The sequence below is a fragment of the Ornithodoros turicata genome, chromosome 1 (assembly GCF_037126465.1).
Source record: "Ornithodoros turicata isolate Travis chromosome 1, ASM3712646v1, whole genome shotgun sequence".
In the NCBI taxonomy this organism is placed as follows: domain Eukaryota; kingdom Metazoa; phylum Arthropoda; class Arachnida; order Ixodida; family Argasidae; genus Ornithodoros; species Ornithodoros turicata.
The window spans coordinates 31,692,204-31,707,359 of NC_088201.1; the positions used below are offsets into that span (position 1 = coordinate 31,692,204).

The window sequence follows — 15,156 nt, forward strand, 5'->3', positions numbered from 1 at the left end:
TTTATCAGTGTACAAACCAGTACAAACTATGTGCTGCAGTTCCTCCGAGTCCGAGACCGCCAATACCGTTTCATCTTCACCTAGCAGTTTCCCCTCTACACAATTAGATTGTCTCTTCAAATGACGTCGCTCATTGCAAAGCATCAAATGTTGTGCAGTGACTCAGTCAGTGGTGTCAGCCAAGAAATGGACGTGTCCGGCGTAGTACCAGTGTGCGACATTCGTCTTTTGTGATTGCTCACGGACATACGGACGGAATGACGCTTCGACATGTCACCTCCGGTGTTGTCACATGCAGCTCTTGTTTACACATACACGTGTTGGCTCAGTCTTCTGGTCGGAATGTGCGTAATCTCACCTAACAAGTTTTCGTTCGGTCCTTTTCACTCATCTGCGGAAGATAGGCAATTGTTACCTCCATCCCCCCCCCCCCTTGTTCCCCCCTTTTTCCGGAACACAAGATTTTTTAGATTATTATCCTGTCATATTTTGCGTACCAGGCAACCCACTGGAAGGTAACTTCGCTTACTTTGAAAACCGCTGATAACATGGCTGCCACTAGGGCACCTTCATTTACTTGTTAACAGTGAATAGTGCATCAAGTTCCATCACCGACTGGGAACAGAAAACTGAAGGCACATCAATATGGGATGCACAAATATCTTTGTCCCAATGTTGTGAGTTCGGTCGAGGACCGTTCCTGATGATCATAGTTGTCTCGCGACGTAAAGCCGCGAATTATCATCATCATCACCAAGAAGTGAAATAGATACATTTCAGTAACAGCAATTACCGTAGGTTGGACCAAGTAGAAAACAGAAGAGTCGCCTAGCAACGCCTCATATTCGTGAAACGTGTTGGAGGCGGACAATTGCGCGACAATTCCAAAGTATCCTTGCGAACCTGCAGTAATCTAGCATTTACAATAACAACCGCGTTTGGATACGGTTGTATACACTCCGCTCAAATTCTTACAATATTCTCACAATTCTCTCTCTTTCATACGACACACCACTCACACCTTCGTATTCCGGAATGTGCCGGACAGACTTCGATGTCACAAATAACTACACCTATCCACTCAATTTATATAATGTCAATCACTAAGTCTTTTTTTTAACTGGAAGCGCCGTTATACCGACGCATTGCCAGCTGTGCTACAAATACGCGCTATACTAGCTACGTAGTTTTCGACATAACTTTTTTCCCCTACCATCATCGTCATCATTGACATAACTTGTTTGCCCATCACTTGCCCACCTACTTCTACACTCCTCGGGGAGACGAATGGCCAACGATTCCTTCTTACCCATACATTGCTTTCTACTTAACTGGGTCGAACATCCAGCGTGGGCGGTGAACGCTGCCATTATTGAAAGGTAACGAAAGCAACAGGCGTTCAGCAACAATAGCAAAAAAGCAACAACCCATCGTAATTATACTCTTTGTGTCGATCGATTGACACTCGGCGAGTGAAATTACACCCTTCAAAGGGGCGTAATTTCCATACTTCGTGGAAGAAGAGTAATGTTACGCCATACAATGATGATCTCGGTGACAAATTTCGTGTATAGTCAGCCAGTATATGGACAGCTGGCTCGCGATATACCAGGAGTAGCTGGAACCATTAAAGGCTATTGACGTGTCGACTTGCCACAAAAAATGACGAAACTTAGTAAAGCAATAAGAGAAACTTTCTAGCGATAAGCGCAACGATCGACCGACATCTACGGGCAGCGTAAATTTATGAATAATTTTGCGCACACACCTTTCGGAATAACCAAGAAGAATGGACGTGACTTACATTAATGGTAAGGACCAGATATTTCGTAGTGGTGCTCTAATTGGCGCCCTCTTATCAAGGTTAAAAAAACGAGTGACGACCTTCCAGTGTCTGCTCCGCGACGTTCAGCCACATGGGCCACGATTAAACCCTTTAAGAAGGAGTGGAGGCGAGAAGGGCCCTGCAGAAGCAGCGAATAGAAAGAAGCCCTAACAACAGCACAATTAAGCGCAACTGGTGAGGGGATGACAGTGCTTTTCTTCACTACGATTCGCATCCCCTGAGTTGAGACAGCCTCCGTTGTGTGCAAGATTTCTTTCCATTGCCTGGCTCCAAGTTTCAGTGTGCTGTTGTGCTTGATTGGTGTAAGCTCTGTAAATCATCTGTACATAATACGCAGGGAAGCTGGGAGATCGGTTGGTTGGCTAAGGAAAGAAAAATATGGAGAGACTGGCAGGATATTTTATTCATTGTACCGTGTTTTCACACGAATGACAGCCCCACGGAATATTCTAGTGGAAGGATACGCAAGAAAACACTCACGAGGCAGAACTTCCGCCGCGTCTTATGTTGAGCATTCGCACCGTGCCCGAATATCGGAAGTGGCGTACTGCGCACTTCGCAGACGGCAGCATCTGCGTGTTTTCCTCTCGTCTGCTACAGAATATTTTGTGGCAGCGTCGCGGGATATGCCCCATGGTTAGCAGAGCACGAAAAGACATGACGTCGAGTGCTCGCGCTCACATGGCAGTAGAAAGCAATGACGTTTTGCCGTTGGAGTATTATGGGGAACGTCGCTCGTGTGAACACACGGATAATGTCATCAACGCGATTGCGTGCATTTAGAAAATAAAATTTTAAATTTTCTATCACTAGGTGGCATTAAGTTAATACTCACGAGTGCACAATATGTGTACGTGGGTCTGCTACGTAATACAGTAGTAGGCGTAGGCTCTTGACTCATACCAACTGCCATCCGCTTATTTCTTTTTTATTGCACGACGCGCAAGCCGCGCTGTCTGCCAAGGCGACGATGTTGAGGAGAGTTTCCAGATGCATGACACAACTGTCACCACTCCTGTTTTACATTGGCGACCGTACAATGGATGAGTGGCATGCATAGGGGTGGATGGCCTGTAACAAAACAATAAACAGACAAAACAAATCTTGGGACGAAAATACCTGATGACGTCCCGAACACCAGTAGGATCAGGTTAAACGGACTTCTTTGGAAAATCCGACGCGTGATAAAATGATATTAGATATGAATACCTAGTCAAAAGCGGTACTTACTTTGGTACTGGTATTTACTTTGAAAATTTCGAGCTGTTGCATTGCTCACCTCATTTAGAAACTTTGCCTTGTGATGCAGGTGTGCAACGCAGCTGACGTAGGTTTGTAAACAAGCCATTCGTTTCGGGTGGGCTATACCTCTGTTTATGCCTGCCTCCAAAGTACTAGTCAAAAGCAGTACTTACTTTGGTACTGGTATTTACTTTGAAAATTTCGAGCTGTTGCATTGCTCACCTCATTTAGAAACTTTGCCTTGTGATGTAGGTGTGCAACGCAGCTGACGTAGGTTTGTAAACAAGCCATTCGTTTCGGGCGGGCTATACCTTTGTTTATGCCTGCCTCCAAAGTACTAGTCAAAAGCAGTACTTACTTTGGTACTGGTATTTACTTTGAAAATTTCGAGCTGTTGCATTGCTCACCTCATTTAGAAACTTTGCCTTGTGATGCAGGTGTGCAACGCAGCTGACGTAGGTTTGTAAACAAGCCATTCGTTTCGGGTGGGCTATACCTCTGTTTATGCCTGCCTCCAAAGTACTAGTCAAAAGCAGTACTTACTTTGGTACTGGTATTTACTTTGAAAATTTCGAGCTGTTGCATTGCTCACCTCATTTAGAAACTTTGCCTTGTGATGTAGGTGTGCAACGCAGCTGACGTAGGTTTGTAAACAAGCCATTCGTTTCGGGCGGGCTATACCTTTGTTTATGCCTGCCTCCAAAGTACTAGTCAAAAGCAGTACTTACTTTGGTACTGGTATTTACTTTGAAAATTTCGAGCTGTTGCATTGCTCACCTCATTTAGAAACTTTGCCTTGTGATGTAGGTGTGCAACGCAGCTGACGTAGGTTTGTAAACAAGCCATTCGTTTCGGGCGGGCTATACCTTTTGTTTATGCCTGCCTCCAAAGTACTAGTCAAAAGCAGTACTTACTTTGGTACTGGTATTTACTTTGAAAATTTCGAGCTGTTGCATTGCTCACCTCATTTAGAAACTTTGCCTTGTGATGTAGGTGTGCAACGCAGCTGACGTAGGTTTGTAAACAAGCCATTCGTTTCGGGCGGGCTATACCTTTGTTTATGCCTGCCTCCAAAGTACTAGTCAAAAGCAGTACTTACTTTGGTACTGGTATTTACTTTGAAAATTTCGAGCTGTTGCATTGCTCACCTCATTTAGAAACTTTGCCTTGTGATGTAGGTGTGCAACGCAGCTGACGTAGGTTTGTAAACAAGCCATTCGTTTCGGGCGGGCTATACCTTTGTTTATGCCTGCCTCCAAAGTACTAGTCAAAAGCAGTACTTACTTTGGTACTGGTATTTACTTTGAAAATTTCGAGCTGTTGCATTGCTCACCTCATTTAGAAACTTTGCCTTGTGATGTAGGTGTGCAACGCAGCTGACGTAGGTTTGTAAACAAGCCATTCGTTTCGGGCGGGCTATACCTTTGTTTATGCCTGCCTCCAAAGTACTAGTCAAAAGCAGTACTTACTTTGGTACTGGTATTTACTTTGAAAATTTCGAGCTGTTGCAGCGCGAGGTTCCAGGCAGATCACAGACTGGTACTGCTCTCCACCGCCGTTGCACACGGTCGCTGTTTGCGGCGTACTTTAAATTCAATTTCAGCGATAATTATGACTGTGGTGTGAATTACTTCGCATGGTGCATCTTACTGGCCTACTTAACAGTTTTATAGGAAGAAAACAGGGTGTTAAAAATGACTTCTGCGCAGAGTTGTGCCTAACTCGTTACAAGTAACTCGTTACTTGGTAACGGTTACTTTTTTTGGTAACGAAGTAACGATTCAGTTACTTTTTAAAAAATGGTAATAGTAACGGAATCAGTTACAAAAATTGGTAACTCGTTACTGACGTTACTCGTTCCTTTTCTTCAGCGCGGGGGAGCACATTTCGGCACTCCGTGTGGCGCAATGCGTGGACCTGCGTGACCCACGACCACGTGTGACTCAAAGTATTATTGCAGTCCCTCGTTGGATGTGTTGACGTGCTGAATCGTCTTAAACGAAGGCCCTTGTCTTTTCTCTTGTTTCCGTAATCTTCGACCACCACTCCTTCCCAAGGATGGGTACCAATTGTGGCTACAAAAAACGCGTTTCGACTTCTAGCCTTTTCTTGTCTTTGCTAAGCTTCTGAGGGCCCTAAATTATGACGCAGCCCCTCGTCTGTTTTTGGGAACCGTTGGTGATCGGTGGCACGAAAACCGGTGTCTTTTCTTGTGTTTTCATAACCTCCGATCACCCCCATTTCGGCAGCAGATGTCATTACACGAAAGAGAACGAAGATCACTGATGTAAATTTCGAGTATCAGCTTCTTGTGAAGTGCAATTTCTCATTAATAATGAGTTGAAGGCAAGTGACGGCATGTTTGTTGGCTCCTTTAACTATGCGGCGGTAACGAAAAAGTAACTCGTTACCTGTGAGTAACGAGAACTCGTTACTTTTGTACGTTGGTAACGAGTAACGTATTTAGTTACTTTTTTCTGAAGTAACGGGTAACGGTATTTAGTTCCTATTTTTTGGTAACGGGCACAAGTCTGCTTCTGCGCTACTTTATATTGTATGTTACACTGCTATCTGCTTTTCAAACAACAGATTTTTTTTTCTTTCAGAGCGCGAATAAAAATGGTAAAGATCGAAGCCGGCAAACTGGCGGTGACGATACTTGATGCGAAAATACCAGTGCTGTACCCGTTACCAAACAGAAGTAACTGAATACCCCTACACGCTACTCCACAAAAAAGTAGCGCAATACTAGCGTCGCTACAGATTTGAAGACCTAACGCGATACCGCTACTGGATACCAAATAAAAGTAGCGTAAATACTATGCCGCTACTTTTCCGCTAGCGTACCTTTCTCTTGGAAACACCTTATCGTGGGCATCTCGTTGCCGAATGTGTCTAAGACGGTGCAATATTCATGTTCCCCAGATAGCCAGTAAGCAGCATAAAGTATATACCATTCTTTACAGCCAATATATATTATGTCACACTGCGCTTGACCTTGAGATTACGTGCATTTAAGCCATAATTTAATGCACATAGCGCATACGTATACATTTAGTAATTTCCCGTCAGAATTTCGAACACAATACTGTTTTTCTGCGATAACAGTATTTTATTCGGGATATCCGCGAATCCCAACGTATAATTTTTCCAGCTGCTTACTGTTGACGGATTGATTAGTTTACCTGTGATCAAGTGGCGCAACTGCGATCATAAGCAACCACTCATTGAGTCATTAATACCAATCAACCAAGTGGTAAAAAGATCAAACGAATGGCATAATGTTTGCTGATGCTTTCCCCAGAGCCAACTCCTCCGAGAAGAATAGACAGCCTTCTGAGTGCTGTTGGCATACTGTAGCAAAGCTTAAATCTCACAGGAACTAGGAGCTACTGTTGTCGCCTATTCCCAGCTTCCATTCTTCATGCCACACGATCGCTTTCAGCAGCCTGTGTAAGCTAACGTAATTCTATCCAGCCAGCAATGCTTTGGAGTGCAATGACTATGGCGATATCTCGTTGCGTTTCCCATATATTTTCGTATTCCTGTTTCAACAGACGCGACGTTTTCTGCTCTGGACAATAAAGTTGCAAAACACAGTTTGAAATGTGATATCAACACGCTCAGACTAGTTTTGCAGCGGATTGTATGACGGAAACTACCTTCGTAGCCTGTACATACCTGCTTGAGTTTCGCAAATGTGAACTAAAAAAGTTAAAAAACGCAAATAATATCAAATTATATTCCTAAATATTCGATTACGCTTAGCTTATGAGAGTTAGTGAAATTGAGGAAGATCGTCACATCAGTTAGCCGGAATAAGAAGAAAATCTGCTTCGCCGTTATCTCGCTTCTTTCTCTGTATTCCAAGTCTTCCATATTATGAGAAGTAACGGTAGCGCTAGCGGAGAAAGAGTCCGCCGCCACCCTTATTTATAGCGGAAATACTTTTCCCGTTACCAATTTCGAATGTAGAGGGATCACTACTCCACTACTGAAAAATGTAGCGAATACGGTAGCGCCGTTATATGTACAACACTGCAGGATACTTCGCGGAAGGGGAGAGGAATCAAAAAGAATGCACATATACAGAATAAGAACAAATAATCTGTTCGTTTATTTTATCTTCCGCCTGTATTTGATCAGACACATATGCGATGCAAATTGGAGCGCGTATGTTGTTTCTTCGCTTAGCTCGGAGAGTGCGAGAGAAGCTCCATTTCTCATGACGTTAGCGATAATTTTATCCTGCGAAGGATTCACTTTAAGGGGCGAGAGATATGTAGGGAGACAGCATGGAAATCGTTCTATTAGACGCGCTTGAATATAATCCTGACAAATCCGGAGCACGCCATCGGTAATGTACAAAACTTTGTGAAGGGAATACTACTTTCAGGATAACTATAGTACGCTCCCATATCGCCGCGTTTTCTTTCTTATTGTCTGCGCCTGCGTCTGCGGAAGCTTCCCCAATCCCCACGATCGGGAGATACAGGTACAAGAATAAAGACATCCGTAAGTAGGGTCGCAGAACAGTTTGCTACGTATCCAAGTTTGAACGACTCGTTGTATCCCAAAGCAAGCAAGCCGTCACTCGTACAAGTTCCGGCTTCATACTCACACGCGAGACGTCCTCCCTCACAAGTTCCGACGTCTCGTGGAAGTATACTGTAGAAGTGGTTTTTTCCGCGTGGAAAATATTTTCGCGTTTTCGAACAAAGTTGGGTTGAGGAGTGATTCGCGAGAACTTCAATTCGCGACACAGGTTTCCGGGAGTGCTTTGCTCTTGCATATCGCGCCGCCGTCAATATTCGGGCATATTTCGGCACGTACTAGGACATCCGTTGTTCACGGGGATGGCGGCGTTCTAGGCCACTCCCTTTCTTCTCCTCACAGACATGGGAGGAAAGGTAGCAGATCATATCCTCCAAACGCCCGTTTCCACCGACGTCCCAAATCAACCAAAAGCTCATTTCCTCCGAAAAAATATTCGGAGGTTCTGGGCTTTCGGTTGATCTGGGCACGCGTGTGGCAGTGACCCATATCCCCAAAATGCTCTTTTCATCCAAGCGCCCAGAACCACCGAAAGCGGGAAAGGAGCAAGGGTGAGCGGTTCTCAAGTATGCGGGAATCCGATGTACAGCTCGAAGCAGAGTTAACTGGAACGCCACTTCGGCTGGCGGAGCTAAACTCGGAGATAGAGCAAGCCTAGCGACTCTTACGAGAAATAAAGGCAAATAGTGTTTTGTCTGTCCCATGCACTGTTGTTGTGGGGGTGTACGCCTTGCCATGAGCTGTTGTATCGGCACTGCCCTTAGCTGTGGTTATCATCGCGATGTTTGTTTGTGCTTGCGGCGATTATGTGAAGTTGTATGCCGGCTGATATCGCACGGATACTCATTGATTTATCTCATTGATACACGCGAAGGTGGTCGCGTTCGCTCAGTGCGGCATTTTCAGATTTGTGATAAAACAAATGAGGATGCACGGAGTCTACTGGAAAATTTATTGGAGTTGCTGTCCACCTTTGCGTGTATCAATGAGATAACAGCATCACATCCGCGTGATATCGGCCAGCATACACCTTTACATAATCACCTCAAACCCAAACAAACGTCGCGATGATAGCCACCGTTGAGAGTAATGCCGAGTCAACAACTCATGCCAGAGCGGACACCCTCGCAGCATATGGCGAATTCGGGTGGTCATTTGGTGGCAACCTTTCTTTTTATTATTCTTTTTCTTTTTTTGCCAGATCCCGAGCAGTCAAGCAATCTTGCATGTTCGCGTGGCACTTACCGTACGCCCGGAATTTGCCAGCTAGCACTTTTTTCGTCCGGTCTCCAAACGATCGAGCAGCGGGTTGCCCAACTATATCCGGTGTCGTCAAATCCGCGCTGCAACGGTGGCGAGTCCCCTCATTGGCCCGCACGTCGAAGTTCACGTGATTTAGCAGACGACGGAACCCGAAGACAGGCGACCGCGATGCCCCTAGCGTGATCCAAGCGTACGAACTCTGCCCTGATTCAAAAGGGATGAGGCGCGAGCATGATCCTGATCCTAAAACTGCCAGATCCCTGGCACTCATGTTCGTGTGGCAACTGTCACGTGATCCAGCTCCGGAGCCGACCTGGCAATTTGCGAGCGCTAGGCCGTGTTGTCATAAAATGACCACCCGAATCATAAGTAGGACAGTGGAAACATTATTTCCCTTTATTTCTCCTAAACATCGCTATAGGGTGATTCTCTTCCCGATTCGGTGGTCGAAGTGGCGTTCCACTTAACTCTCTTCGAGCTGTACTTCCTGCAAGTCACCAGAGAGGGTCGCGTGGGCCCCTGGCTGCTGCTTATCCGGTGCTTGAAATGTTCTGTAGCGTGATGTATGCGGTCCGTTGACTTGCACAGCTTTCTTTGTTCCCCTGCTTACTAATAATTCTCCTTAGAGATGTAACACCTATGACTGATATAAAAATGAGAGCTGATGCACGAGATCAGCTTGAGCGTGGTTGGATAGAAATGACACGACACTCGGTGTGTACAAATGAGATCGCGTTCAAGAAGTGATCTGAACGGGGAGGTATTCCGAAAATGAATTTTATTGGTATGCACGTTGCTGACAGAAGAAGCACTATATTCGGAAGGTCATGGAGGTCCGCGTCATGAGTCACGGAAAAAGAGCATGGTGGGAATGGTATGTTCTGTGGCTGGAACATATAGCGGGACGGTGGAAAACACACAAACCTCAAGCGCCTTCTGAGGAGATTGACAGTTCAGACGATAGGTTGGTATCATGCATTCGTACTGTTTGCAAGCTTCTTCTAGGGGTTGTTTCAGCCGGTTAATGTCGTGTTTTCTGAACGTCTGAACTGTATTAACAGAAAGCATACAAGAAAAGTAAAGGAGGAGGTTCTTTTTGTAACCTTTTTCGAGACCTGTGAAGTGGGCGCTTTGTTACTATTCGCTTTCCACTATGATGACATACACAGTGCCTGGACCCCAGTCACTCACATGGAAAATATCTCTGTTCGGATCGGATCATTCTTCAGCCACAAAGGAAATTGCCCTTAGCCACACAGGGTGATTGGCCAGGAGTATGAGAGGCGAGTATAGTTCCAGGGGGACGGGCGGTCGTTGTAGGTGGTCAGGCTACTCAGGCCGGGCGATTCAAAAGCGGCCGCAGGTAGCTAAGGAGGCAACGACGCTGGACGCCACTTCGGGGATCCATTTCTCTGTGTGTGAGGCTCCGAAGGAGAGTAAGGACGATAAGGATAGAGGGATGCCTTGTCTGGCAAAGGGCAGGGTGAAATGGTTGCGGTGGGGCCTGTCGTACAGGCGACAGTGCAGCAGCAGATGCTCAGTGGTCTCGTCCTGCCCGCAGTGAGGGCACGCTGGCGATGGATGGGTACCCGCGCGGTGAAGGTAAATGTTTAGAGGCAAGGCGTGGCATCGAAGGCGCGTCAGCAGGACTTCAACACGGCGCGAAGGGCAGCGGTCAGTGTGCCACGCGAAGGAAAGGTGATCGTAACAGGGGTCAGGCAAGCGGCGTCCAGACAGCTCCAGCAGCCTCCTATATCTGGCCCGAGTTACTGCGGGCTATGGAGGTAACAGGTCGATGAATGGCCCAGCGAGGGATGCCTTGGCCAGGTTATCGTTGAGAGAGAGGCCACGGTGTCCTGGAATCCACGTCAAGACGACTTCCGTGATATGACTCGGAGTAAGGGACAGGAAGGTCTTCCAGGCGTCGGCAGAGGGGTCCGGCAGAGCTGCGATGACAGAAAGTGAGTCTGACAGGAGCAGAACCTTGCAGAATTGAGGAGGGACCATGCGGAGAGCCAGTATCATGGCGAGGAGCTCGCTCTCAAATACTGGAGTGAAGTCCGGGAGGCGAATCGGGAAGTGCGCATCCAGCTGCGGGAAGACAATTCCAGCACCCGCCAGCCCGGCGGACATGGAAGCATCTGTGGCAACAACCAGGTGAGACTGGAACCGGCTGACGTGGTCCGTGAGGAGGGCCTCGAGCCTGGCCGGAGGAGCTAGGACACGTCCAGGGAGGAAGGCTTCGGCGATCAGCAGAGGTCCCTCAGCGGGCCAGGTCAGACAACGATATCTTCAGGGGTGCCAAAAGGCAGTCGACGAATACAAGTTGGGGTGTGTTGGACCTGCGCCACCACCGAGAGACCCACCGAGTCACGTTCCTGACGCGATTTCTTGAACGCGATCGACATCAATAATACCTTTCCTTTGCAAACTTCACTTCTGAGTCAGTTGCAGGATTGGATTCCCGCACATCCAAGAAACCGCTCACCCTTCCTCCTCTCCCTGACAAACACAGGAATCGTGTCCTTTCAAGTATAGCGCTTTCGGTGGTTTTGGGTGCTCGGATGAAAAGAGCATTTGGGGGATATGGGTCACTGCCACCCGCGTGCCCAGATCAACCGAAAGCCCAGAACCTCCGAACATTTTTTCGGATGAAATGAGCTTTTGGTTGATTTGGGACGTCGGTGGGAATGGGCACTTGGAGGATATGGGGCCTAACCCTCATTCGTTATCACTCAGGGCACTGAACAGTTCGGTTGAAATGTCGTACTATGATACAAGCTGGTTTTGAGAACGCGGGGAAAAGCATGTTGCGGCTTCGTGGTATAGTGGTAAATATGTACAGTGCAATGCGTTTGTAGGAGTAACAAAAGCGTGATCAATTTTCATTTCTTTACATCTTGCCTGATGGGATAAAACAATATTTTGCGGCTTGCTTCAACTGCCTACGCGGCATGGAGTACAAAAGGTCAAGGTAGTCACGGTATACGTAGCGTCGAACGCCGCACGATTTTCGCCCTCATATGGCCAGAGTTATTCGCGGGAACTTAAATTCGCGATTTTGGAGGAATGCGCGAAAAACGCGAGAAATAATTCCGCGCAAAAAAAAACAACAAAAAACAAAACACACACACACACACACACACACACACACACACACACAGTAACCACAGTCACCTCAGGGTTAATCTGAATTGTGGTGGACATTCTTGTTACAACGCGTGCTGTTACTCGTTCTAAAGACTTATCTTGTAGTAAAATTGAAATATGTTTTTTTTTGTTTTTTTCGCTATACGGGTTCCTACGTTATCGGTTCCCCATTTGAGCGTATAAGGCTTAATTTTTGTTTTGCGGTTCGTCACTCTCGGAAAAGGGTGGACGTCGCAATGGAACATCTGCGTGAAGATCAACGCTGGAGTGACTATTCCGAACTATGCAGAGTCCGAGCGAAACAGAGTGCGCATTAGGCAATGATTAGGTAACGGTCTCGTTTAAATGTGGAACAAAGGCTTCAAGAGCAGCCCTGTTCCTTCCGGAGCAATATTCCGCGAAACATTTTTCGCCTGAGTGCGCGGCTCCCGAGAAAATGGCTGTACCACCGGGAAATGTCTCAGAATAATTTCTTTTTCTGTACGCTACGCGCCATGTGCTTAAAAACATCTACACATCGCTATAGGAAGAGACCATCTACGAATGCACCTCAGCTCCGTTATATGTCTATGCAATTTCCAAAAGCATTCTTAGTGGGAAGACAATACGTGTGCATCGCACCGCACATTACACCAGGTATGTCAGTAAAGCCAACGGAATATATTCAATATAATTAGGGTCTGACTTTTTCGGGTTAAACCCGATTTCTCCCCGAATCCCCATCACGTGTCAGGTCTTACCACGTCTCACGTGCACTATTTACTAGCAATTTATACGAATGTGCGATGTATAGATATTATCTGAGTGCAACAATAAGTATGTGAAGCACATTTGATGTCACAACATGTGGTGCCGATGGTCCCTATAAATCGAGAGTTTCGTATGTTTGACCAATATATGCACTTTAACCGTGGACGACTTGCTGGACAGAAAGCATAACATTATAACCCGACAACATCCGAATGTATCAGTAGCGGCTGATTTCACCCCGATTTTCCCCTCCCGATTCTGGTAAAGGCATTTAACCCGAAAAAGTCAGACCCCAAATGTATATTTAAACACACATATACAGTGAGAGCGGCAACATTTCTTTCATTCTGAGGAGGGACAAAACACAGAAGGAACACGGAACGGAGTGTGTTTGAGTCCCGTGTCGTGCACTCCGTTCCGTGTTCCTTCTGTGTTTTGTCCCTCCTCAGAATGAAGGAAATGTTGCCGCTCTCACCGTTCCACCAGCTCACTTGCACCCTCCTGATTTGTTCACACATATACAGTTTTCTTCTCCCTCGTTTCAGACAACACGGCACAGGGACTTCACTTTTGCGAATTAGTAGTTTGGTAGGATGGGGATAAAAGGAACTTCCTCCTATACAGAGTCGCTCAAATGTCGTCCATCAGCGGGCTCATCGATATAGCAGCATCGTTGAACAACCTATATAGCGGAGAAGGAACGAACTACAAACCGTGTGTACGACTTTTTGCTCGAGAGGTACCCGCTCGCTTCTTTATGGCAAGCTAAATTCTATCGTACAACAACCGCTGGGCGAACGAAGTTACGTGGCGTTCGCTGGCAACCCTTCATTTTTCACACTTTTTTCCCCCTCGTGCCTGTCGAGCTGTTTGGCCATGAACGGTATGGGTCGAAAAACATGTGGATAATGGCCTGTCCTGCCAGTGCAGCATGTGAGAATGCTCGTTTTTTTTTTCACAGGCTAGCATTTTCCTGGTCCACCATCTTGATGGGGTATCGGGATGGAGATCAAGGTTTGGATTGAGATTTTGTTCGCTCCGAAGACCGTTTACAGCCTCGTAGAACTGTCGTTCCTATCGAACTGTGTCTTCACAAAATAGGTGGTCAAGGTTCCTTTGCCCTTGACGTATATAGAACCTCTGCATTCGCATTCGTAACCACAAGCCTGCAGAGTATTCGCCGTGTCTTCCGTTACCTGCAGGAGACATAAATATCGTAAGAGAGACATTCCGGGTACGTTTTCCGTCTTCCACGAGACTTCATCCATAGTATACAGTGAACCCCCGTTATTATGACCATGGTCGTTCCCGAAAATTTGGGTCATAATGCGGAATTGTCATATTAACGGAGGGGATTTGCAGAGGTTTCACAGCATTGTTCCTCAAGAGTATGGTTGTAAAGCACGTATGTCAGATTATCGGGGGTCATATTAACGAGGGTTCACTGTACATAGTTCAACAACGTAAACGTACTACATAGACGACAGATTATACAACGTAATCGGAATTGGCCGCGTTTACACGAGAGCGACAGAAGCGTCTCATATCCATTTATCGCAGCGAATCCGCACCTACCGAGTCATGTCAACCAGTACGCTGGAGAGGCTTGGTGCGAGGAGGTGCGATAAGTGGATACGATACGCTTAGCTCGAATTCATATGGACGCGGCTATCGATTGTCAGAGTTGCGCAATTCACGAGCATTAATCGAGGTGGCAGCTGCATACAACGTGTGTGCTTACGTATTGATATCCCATCTCCTTCAACAGTCGGTTCCTAAAGGGTTTGTGACACTTTGATACATGTGGTTGACACACATACATATACATTGGATGATGATGAGGTGGGCGATTCATCGAGCGCATCATGCACGCGTTGTATACTGCACGCCAGAGCACAAGAAAGAGAATGATTTTTCTACGTGGTTTGTGTTTAAAGGGGCATTAAAGTGCAAAAATTTCTCCTTGCGGAATGAAAGATGACGTTACCTCTACACAAACAAAAACAGGAACGGGATTCATCCGTTGCACCCTTCCCGAGTTATGATCGATCAAAAAAATAAAAAATAAAGAAACGCAATTTACGCTTTCCCTCTTTGCTCTCATTGGTCTTCTAAAACGCTATGTCCAATAATCGCGGAAGATCATTTAAGGGGATCAATCCGAGGTCTCTCTGCGCCTCTCGAGAAGGAGGGGAGCGGGAAAGCGGTTTCTTTCGCTCATAAATCACGAACGACGTAAATGATGGATCCCGTTCCTTTTGTTGTTGGTTTAGTGCCCCTTTAACGAGATATAAACCCTTGAACACATTTCTGCGTTGTGCTCTGACGTCAGAGGAGCGAGAGGCTCCGTT

The 15,156-nt window shown here is 46.4% G+C and overlaps 2 protein-coding genes across 5 annotated transcripts in view; both read right to left on the reverse strand.

Moving 5' to 3' along the window:
• LOC135377888 (cysteine-rich venom protein LEI1-like) overlaps nt 1–3,596 on the reverse strand; it is a 42,250-nt gene extending 38,654 nt beyond the window's left edge. Inside the window, exon 1 of one of the 2 annotated variants that reach the window (XM_064610619.1) lies at nt 3,126–3,596. In XM_064610619.1, coding sequence (XP_064466689.1) covers nt 3,126–3,194 — 69 coding nt within the window. In that variant the 5' untranslated portion in view covers nt 3,195–3,596. Of the gene's footprint in view, nt 1–1,804; nt 1,921–3,125 lie in introns of those variants that run through there. The other variant, XM_064610620.1, reaches the window with a different exon arrangement.
• A 9,928-nt stretch (nt 3,597–13,524) lies between these two features.
• Nucleotides 13,525–15,156, reverse strand: part of LOC135377889 (adenylate cyclase type 2-like) — a 305,742-nt gene continuing 304,110 nt past the window's right edge. For all 3 annotated transcript variants that reach the window (XM_064610622.1, XM_064610624.1, XM_064610621.1), the window contains exon 23: nt 13,525–14,001. In XM_064610622.1, coding sequence (XP_064466692.1) covers nt 13,855–14,001 — 147 coding nt within the window. In that variant the 3' untranslated portion in view covers nt 13,525–13,854. The remainder of the gene's footprint in view (nt 14,002–15,156) is intronic.